The sequence below is a fragment of the Gopherus evgoodei genome, chromosome 7 (assembly GCF_007399415.2).
Source record: "Gopherus evgoodei ecotype Sinaloan lineage chromosome 7, rGopEvg1_v1.p, whole genome shotgun sequence".
In the NCBI taxonomy this organism is placed as follows: Eukaryota; Metazoa; Chordata; order Testudines; family Testudinidae; genus Gopherus; species Gopherus evgoodei.
The window spans coordinates 72,689,781-72,699,681 of NC_044328.1; the positions used below are offsets into that span (position 1 = coordinate 72,689,781).

Consider the following 9,901-nt stretch of genomic DNA (forward strand, 5'->3'; position numbering starts at 1 on the left):
TGATTCTGCTGGCAGACTGGGGGCTATATCCCACCTTTCTCTACTTTTTGTAATGCCTGACTTGACTTTTGTACCTTCCTGCCCAGAGCGTTTTTTGAGTAAATGTTTCAGTATTCAAGTGTTACCTATCAAGATCCAAATTTCTCTCAAGTACTGTTTCTCTCAAGCAACAGCTGATGACATGCTGACTTGTAAACAGGGCTGTAATTTTTTCAGTAGTGGATTCTGTTAATTTTCTTAAACTTCTGAATCCTTATCTTCCACAGAGAGTGAAGAGGAAAAAAAATTAACTCCCATTTTAATAATGTACTTATTCGCAGGCAGTCTGTTACTGAATGGTGACCTCTAGAGTTTTGGGAAGCATTCCAGCTCACCTTTAAAATGAATTAAATCAATTGTTACACTATAAGTAAGTATTAAAACAAGACATCAAAGTTCTGTTTTTTGTTCAAATATAAACATGTTAATTAAAAAAAACAGACTGACAAGCCTGTGAGTGAATTCCTCCATTTAGCTTCAGAATAGATTGTAGATTAATTATGTAACTAGACGGTCACCTTTTTAGGGCAGGAACTCTGTGTTCATACATGCTCAGCATACTGAGACCCTTATCTCAACACGGGCTTCCAGATGCTACTGTAACACAAATATAGAAAACATACAAACATGGGTAGTGACAGGAGGCTGTTTTTCTCACACAACTCAGAATGCCATCATTTCACTCTGGGGAGAGTGGACCCAATTAAGCATGAAAAGGAGTTCACTCAATCCCTTGCCTCTCATCTGAGAGGGACATGAGAGGGACATGGGAGTTATGGTGGTTGTGTGATGTAGACCATTTAGTGGGACACTGTGAAATGAATCATCAGTGTCAGTTTTAGGCCAATGAATAAGCAAATTAAAGACAAAGACGCCCCCTGCCTCTCACAAAGAAGTGAGATAAAGATGGAGTATCAGATTCCACCAAGTTTCCTGGTCACTCGTTACTTTATTTAAGGCAGATTTGTATTTATTAGTAATAGTATTTGCTACTAGCACTCTTTCCACCTTGCTATCAAAAAAAGTTTTGATCAGTACTTTCATCTACCAGGAACCAAAGATGCAAAAATAATCTCCACCAAAACACAAAGAAACATACATCTCTTCGTTATCATTCAAAAAGCTTCATAAGTAGAAAGCCATAATATCCTATCCCACATTTAATTAAGCCTTGAGTCTTTGAAGAGTAAAATGAGCAGAAGAGAACATAAATCATTCCAGTAAGATGTTTATCACACTTCCTCACTATACTAGCAACAAACCCTAAACACAGGAAGCACTCAAACCAATACCTGGCCAAATCATAAACATGAAGACAGGAGAGGCTCTTGTCTAAGAGAACAACATAATTCTCTTGCATCTTGGACTGTAAACCCTCTGGGGGAGAGATCACACCTTGCGTATAAAGCACCTTTTATTTATGCAGTGCCATAAACGTATCAGTGCAGCAGTCTTACAAATAACAGTTTCCATTCTCCAAACAGCATGAAGTGTGACTTGCCAAGAAGCCAAGACAACTACAAGTACAAGACAAGACAACTGTTCACTCCTTAATTAAGCAAACAACAGAAGTATTAGAGAATTCAGGAGCCTGGAAACAGACAGACTGATTTTTTGAAGTAGGAAGAACATGTAGATGCTTTTAATAAAGCTTAACACAATGTTTCTTCTACTTTGCCAGAATACTCTGTTTCTCTAGAAACAAATCTTAGGTGCCTTTAAAATTTTGCAGGTACACTTTGCTTCAGCAGCATCCCTTAGTAACTTATTACAGTGCAGTAACCGATACACAACTAGCATTACTTCTGCATCGCCATAGGAATTGATGGCTTTTGTCCAGGTTTGTTAAAACCTTTTTTTTTTTTAAGGAAAAGACCAACTCTTTAGATTTTGTGTTTTTTTTTTAGTGGTTGGACTTGTCATTCCAGAATACCAACATGAACATATTATGTATAGAGCCTAAAATATTAGGCTCTAATTTCATTCTGAATTTAACTTTTACTATTAATAGGGGAGCAATAACATTCACAGTTCTTATGCATATTAGGGAACAACAAGAAAATTAGGACCGTCTAAAAACCTATGAGTAGAATGATTGGAAAGAGGGGTGTGGCTAATGGGTGGAATCAACAAGAGATAGTCAAATTCAGAGCTTTGTCAGAAGATCTGCATTTGTCCAGACAGCTCAACATCCACTGAGTGTTTTTTTTTTGCAGATTCTGATGGCTTTGTTTGATCATAACAGTGTCAGTGCTAAAAAGGCAAATAAGTTGATTTATGTCCTTAGATACTAACTGGATACATTTAATAGGTCAGGCCTACCACTCTTAGTAGACTGGAGGCTCAATTATTGGCCTTGTCTGCAGAAATGAGAAGATTTCCTTTTTGTGTGATTCTTATTTTTGAAGAATAATTGTGTAGTATATTTTATTTCAGTGGGGTTTTTTGGGTTGAAAGAAATAGTAGTACAATTATTCACAAGCAAAACGAGAGGTCTATCCATCCTCCAAGGAACTTACAATCTAAGTTGAACGTACCATACAATTCATTGTAGGGATATATTGCAAGGATGAAGCTAATAATAGTAAAAGACACTTTTAGATATACTGTTTTTGTGTATAGCTTTATATATTTTTTGTATAACAAGTGATAGTTTCAAAAACAACAAACCAAAATTTGAACAGATCAATTGCCACTAAGGTTCCAAACTACTATAATAAAATCCATGGTCACACACTGTGAAGACACAGTGGCTGACAAGCAGCACCTTGTACTGATAAAGTTTATTTCCTACACAGAAGCATGAGTATCTGATGAGTATCTGAACATTATGTGGAAGCAGGCTGCTCGTAAGTCAAAAGCCCTGACCAAGTCTTGCATTGAAAGATAAGCGATGGAGGCCAAAAACAATATATGGAATTTGAAAGTCCTGATGCATTGTTTAACTTTCTTTGATCTATACAACGGAAGAAAGGCTATCCTTCAATATATGGAAGTGTCTGGAGTTAAAGCCAATTTTCTCTTCTTCTGATGTGAATTTCTTCCATACTCCCTTCCTCAAGAAAATCCCCCCTCAGCAGTGGATCATGAGGGTCTCTTAGAAGGGATAGGGAAGGAGAGTTTGGCAGCACTATAAACTGGAATTAAACGGTATCACCAATCTTTTAGCCATGGCATGCCCAATGGGAACCCCCAAATGGAGGGAAAAGGGGAAGGCAAATGAGCTGAAGACTGAGGGATCTTAAGGTGTTGCACAACAAAGTGTGCTTCAATAATCTAGTCAAAGTAACAAAAAGGTACCATTAATTGTGTTCGGATCCTTGTCTGAAAGAAAGGCTTGCAGCCTTCTTGCAAAGCGCAGAGGAAAAACACACTCAGGTAATGCTCACTGAACATCAAGGAGCATATGAGAATCCAACATGACGCCCATTTGCCCTTCGGATCTACGTACCAAGCTACAAACCTACGTAACAAGTGGCAGGCACTCCCTCAGTTTGGAGAAATGATTTCAGGCACTAGGTAAGTCATTCAGCCACATCATACAGGTCTGTGAGACTGAGTTTTAAATCAATGTCGTTAAAGAAGTCATTAAGCCTACATCTTCTCACAAACCTTTCTAATTAGCCTCACACTCTGAGCAGATGAGACAAAACAGAGTCCTGAATGAGAGAATCTATTGGAAAAGTGCTCACTTACTCAGTTCTGTCCTCTATGATCTTGGAAAGCAAGACAGCAAATCAAAGTCCCTTTTAATTCGACTAGGATATTGAAAGCAGCATTTAATTGAATAAGGCATGCCATGGGGGAGCCAGATGGTCTTTTCTTAAAATCACTTGTACCATAAGATTATATAACTGTATGTGATAGTTTCCCTCTCCTGCTATTCAAACAGCAATTTCCTCTTTAGCTACAGAAGATTCAATGACAACTGGATTTAGGCATTTGGAGAAGAAGAAAAATGAAGACTGCATCAGGAGCTCCCTATGAGAACAAACAGAATAGTCAGTGAAAAGTTAGTAGTGATCAGGCAAAGTGTGTGGGAACATCAGTGTCAATGTCTAACTCAACAATAAGATAAGCCAACAAAACTAGGAGAAAGTAAGAGCAGATAAACAGATGTTTATCTAAAGAGAGCTTCTGGTTCTCACAGCACGTACGATGGTAAGGGTTTTGACACACTACCTGATCTGTCTTGTTTAAATATATGAAAAACATTTTAACAAAGGAATATACTTCTGCCTCAGCTAGAAATTAATTCTAATGAGTCTTGTGGGTGACACAAGTAATGCAGTAATTGTGCAAAGTGGTGAAACAAGTCAGTGGTCCGTCATGATTATCAGAGCAGGGGACATGAGGTGATAACTTGACTTAAATTTAAAATCTGTAGTTACAGTAACTCCTTGCTTAACGCTGTAGTTATGCTCCTGAAAAATGCTACTTTAAGCGAAACTATTTTAAGCGAATCCAATTTCCCCATAAGAATTAATGTAAATGGGGGGATTAGGTTCCAGGGAAATTTTTTTCGCCAGACAATAGATGGATAGATTAGATAGATTAGATTAGATATACACAGTATAAGTTTTAAACAAACAATTTAATACTGTACACAACAATGATGCTTGTGAAGCTTGGCTGAGTGGTAAAGTCAGAGGGTGAGATATTTCCCAGAGAATGTCTTACTGCTAAATGATAAACTCAGCTGAGCTCTCAAGGGTTAACACATTGTTGTTAATGTAGCCTCACACTCTACAAGGCAGCACAAATGGAGGGAGGAGGAAAGCACGGCAGAGAGAGACATACAGACAGACAGCACACACACACACACACACACACACACACACACACACTGTGTGTGAGAGAGAGATGTGCATTGCCCCTTTAAGTACGATGACCCCACTCTAAGTACACTGCCTTTTTAAGTAGATCAGCAAGTTAAGACAGCTGCTGCTGCCTGCAAGCTCCCTCCATCCTAAGCTCTGTTGTGTCCTCCACCTCGACACTCTTTGAAAATGGGGTAAAGTAGCAGGGGGGCAGAAGGGTGGAGGGGGACACCCTGACATTAGCACCCCTCTGCTCCCCCAACCCCTTTGCACAGCAAGCAGGAGGCTCCTGGGAGCAGCTCCAAGGCAGAGGACAGGAGCAGCGCACAGCAGTAGGGGGGAGGGACAGCTGACCTGCCTGACAATTGATAGCCTGCTGGGCGCCTGCCCTACAGGGAACTTAGGGGAGCGGGGAGCTGATCGGGAGCTGCCGGTCCACCCTGGTTCCAAGCCCCCCCCACTAGCTCCAACGGGTTGCTCTTTCGGCAAGCAGTGGACAAAGCAGGCAGCTGCCAAACAATGTTATAAGGGAGCACTGTGCAACTTTAAACAAGCATATTCTCCATTTGATCAGCAACATAACAATGAAACAACATTAACAGAGATGACTTTAAGTGAGGAGTTACTGTACTTTATTACCAAGATGCAGTTCCTGTTTATAATAAAAACATAAGCAAATGTACTGGTCTATTTAAATGCAATTTTAGATTTGTTTTGCTATGAAAACAAGCTTTAGCCAAGCTTCCAAGGCTACTTCAAACCAACAAGAATTACTAATCTTGCGGCCACAAAGGACAATGCTATTCTAGAAATGCCTACATCATAATCTTTATCCCCTTTCTACCTCACCTTGCACAAAAAACATGTGTTCCTTAAAAAGGATGGGAAGACAGCCTTACAGCTACAAGATGACAGTCATCTGTGTCCTAACAAGAATATAACAGTAGACAGATCTGTTAAATAGGTGCTGTTGAATGTAACATGAAGGCAGAAAAAAAAGCCAACAAATAAGTGTTGTATCTTCAGGACTGGCATAATTGGCAATTTCCTGTTTTGTTGCTTCATAGTAGATGATACCGTGTATATGGTCCAAGGATCCTACTAAGATAAGAAATATGATATGACTATTTCTAAAACTAGAATCAGCAAAAACTGAACAAGAAACATCTTGATGGTTCCACAATCCAGAATCCACTACTTTAGTTTAGAATATTACAGAAGGCTGCATAAATGTACAATTTTAAATACTCTATCAGTAATCTCTTAAGATGTAAACATACCAATTTACACTAAGTTTAATTAGGTGTCACGAATTTAGTTTCACAGCATTTTCTGTACCAAGTCTGATATCAGTTCAGTAATTCTGGTAACTATGTTGAGAACGTAATGATCTATTTTGATCACTAAACATGTAGTAACAGCCCAGAGAAGTACTATCATAAACACAAGCTGCCCTCTTATGCCTGTGCCATCTCTAACAAACTATAGCTTTAGAAACTTTTTTCATAACTGACACAATATTAGTAAAATATAACCATGCTCTACCTAGCATGACTATCATGGGTAGGGGTATCTACGTGGCCACTTCTTAGCAGTTCTAAAACTTTTTCTGTGTAGTCCTCCAGCAAGGCTGTACTGACTGGAGCTAGGACCACATTGCAACCCCCATTAACAATAAGACATTACCGAGATGCTACTGATTACGGCACACCACCAATCTAGTTCACAGCTATATTTGTAATATGGACTGGTGATTAGAAGTATTTCCATTAGTTGGCAACTATGCTTCAAGTGCCACTTTCAAGCCGGGTGCAACAAACAACATAAAATAAACGGATAAAGTTGAAAATACTCTAAAAAGAAACACAGCAACAGCCAGACCATTCTTAGGCACATGGTACGTATGTTGCAAACCCATTTCTTTCCACAGAGCTCATTTCAAGTGGGACAAAGCTTAGAGCTCTTTTTAGGATCCTTCATAAGAGTGGCAAAATTAGCATGGTAACCCTGCTAAGGTTAGCCTGCAGACTATTTAATCTGTATGTTTCTGAAGTCCACGCAACAATTGACTAAAAGGGTGCAGGAGAAAGGTGTCTAGGATTTTTTATTTAACTGAAAACATCTGTCTGATAGGCATCAGTGCCACAGAGAGTTAGTGTTGGGCTACTGAAGTTTATCTGATGATAATTCAATAGGATAACAAGTATTTTAATCCAAGAACCAATCAAGATACTTCAAACGCATGCATCCCTGGACATGCTACATAAAATCATAGGACTGGAGAGGACCTCACAAGGTCACCTAGTCCAGTCCCCTGCACTCATGGAAGGACTAAGTATTACCTAGATCAGAAGTTCTCAAACTTGGGCAGTCGCTTGTTCAGGGAAAGCCCCTGGCAGGCCGTTCCGGTTTGTTTACCTGCCGCGTCCACAGGTTCCGCTAATCACAGCTCCCATTGGCCGCAGTTCGCCACTCCAGGCCAATGGGGGCTGAGGAAAGGATGGCCAGCACATCCCTGGGCCCGTGCCGCTTCCCACAAGCCCCCATTGGCCTAGAGCAGCAAACCGTGGCCAGTGGGAGCTGTGATCGGCCAAACCTGCGGACACGGCAGGTAAACAAACCGGCCTGGCCCGCCAGGGGCTTTCCCTGAACAAGCGACGGCCCAAGTTTGAGAATCACTGATCTAGACCATCCCTGACAGGTGTTTGTCTGACCTGCACTTAAAATTTCCAATGGTGGAGATTCCACAACTTCCCTAGGCAATTTCTTGCAGTGCTTAACCACTTTGACAGTTAGGAAGTTTTTCCTAATGTGTGTGAGGCTAATTTTCATTTTAGTAGTTAGATTTCTTTAAAACATTTACAATTTAGTTGTATTTCATCACTTAGGCTGCTTTTTTAGAATGTGCACTTCATTCAGTCTGGACAACTAAAAATATAAGCACTCAGTTACACTTACTGGTTCTCCCACATTAACACAATGCTAGTAGATACCCATAGTGTTCCTCAATAATGGAAGAATCTGACGGTGAATCTATATGAAGACTTTTTAGACAGTGCATCTAGTATCTCTGCAATTCCACCAGTACTAGCACCAGTGGCAATGCAGACGATACAAGCATTTTACAATACCATCTAAGCTTGATTCAAGTAGGATCAGAGGATACTGTAAAAACACCTATGCACTGTCTACACTAGCATTTTTACAGGTGCTAGTATCAGTGGTAGACAAACAGTACAAGAGGTCCTAGTGTGTGCAAAGAGCAGATGTATAAGTTAAGATTCTGTAAAGGAACATAAAGGAACAGATATACAATTATTTTATACTGAAATACTGAAATAATACTGAATTATTTTGCAGCAACTTCATCTGAACACAAGATCTTTTAAAGCTATATTTGCCTTTAAACCATAAAGATTTTAATCTCTGAACTACGTCCCAATTTCTCTTCACTTACTAATCTCACTCTTCACTAATATATTTAGATAATTAAATCTTGAAGCTGACCACTTCAGGGCTGTACTTGGCTAAAAAGGGGACAATGGCAAAGTTATTTCTAAATGATATTTTACTTATATGGCACATTCTGAATTTATGATAGTTGTATCTATTATAAAATCATAGAATTGTAGGACTATAAGAGACTTCAAGAAGTCATCTAGTCCAGTTACCTGCACTCAAGGAAGGACTAAGTATTATCTAGACCATCCCTGACAAGCATTTGGAGATTTTTAAAAGCAGGTTAGGCAATGACGGAAATTCCACTACCTCCCTAGGCAATTTATTCCAGTGGTTAACTACCCTGACAGTTAGGAAGTTTTTCTTAATGTCCAACCTAAACTGCCCATGCTGCAATTTAAGCCCACTATGCTTCCTGTCCTACCTCAGAGGTTAAGGACAACAATTTTTCTCCCTCCTCCTTGTAACAACCTTGCATGTATTTGAAAACTTATGCCCTCTCTCAGTCTTCTCTTCCCCAAACTAAACAAATCCATTTCTTTTTCCAATCTTCCCTGACAGGTCATGTTTTCTAGATATTTAGTCATTTTCATTGCTCTTCTATCACAGAGAAGTTATCAAAGCCATAGAATCAGAGCCAGTGTGTACCTGTATGGGGAGCAGTACCAAAGGACCAGGAATGTGCACGCGCGGAAGAAAAAGTGCAAGGAGTCAGGGAAACTGAGGAGCACGGATACTTAACCAGATGCTAGATCTTCTTCCAGTCTATTTAGTCCCATTTAGCCCACACTCATCCCACCCCTGAGGAGGATTCTGCCCTACAGAGTATGGCCAGCCACTGTGCACGGCACACCTGTGATTGGATTAGGTAGTCACTGACATGAGACTAGTTGTCATTCAGGCAGCATATTCCCCCCACCAAACAGCCCACAACCTGAAGCAGCATTTTGGGGAGGAGGGGTGTGGAGAAGATTGGGACCAAGTATTATTAAGAGGAAGGAGTACTGAGCTCTTCAGCAGCCCCCTCAAACCCTACTGAATGGAACAGCCCCACACTTCCGGGTGTGCAGGGTCCGATCTGCACATTCCCTCCCCCACAGGTGTTCACAACCTCCCCCTCCATAAACACACACAGGTACATACAGGGGATGAGTGTATGCCCCACCCCACACAGGGTGGTGGTACACAGGGCCCCGGCTCCATAAACACACACACTCCCCCCCCGGGGACGGCTGTACCACCCCGTGCTGCACCCGCCGCGTCGGGCTTCAGGGACCCGCCCGCTGAGGCGAGGCGAGGCGAGGCGAGCGCGGTTGGCGGGCCAGGCCCAAACGGCTCCTCACCGTGTGCTCGTGCTCGTCGGCCCGGGCCCGCAACAGCAGCAGCGCCGCGGACGCCGCGCACAGCAGCAGCCTGGGCAGCTCCATCCTTCCCGTCAGCCTCCTCCACGTCACCACCGCAAGCACCAGGCTACCCCCGAGCCGCCCTCGCTCTGCCCGGCCCGGACCCGTACCCGACCCAGCGGCTGCCGACGAGACGCTGCTTCCGCTGCCCCGGCCACGTCATCCGGCCGCACACCGGAA

General features: G+C 41.6%; 1 protein-coding gene across 1 annotated transcript in view; it reads right to left on the bottom strand.

Annotated features, from left to right (window-relative positions):
- Nucleotides 1-9,901, bottom strand: part of TM9SF3 (transmembrane 9 superfamily member 3) — an 85,429-nt gene extending 75,528 nt beyond the window's left edge. The window contains exon 1 of the mRNA XM_030568902.1: nucleotides 9,662-9,901. Within this exon, the coding sequence (XP_030424762.1) occupies nucleotides 9,662-9,745 (84 nt within the window). The 5' untranslated portion in view covers nucleotides 9,746-9,901. The remainder of the gene's footprint in view (nucleotides 1-9,661) is intronic.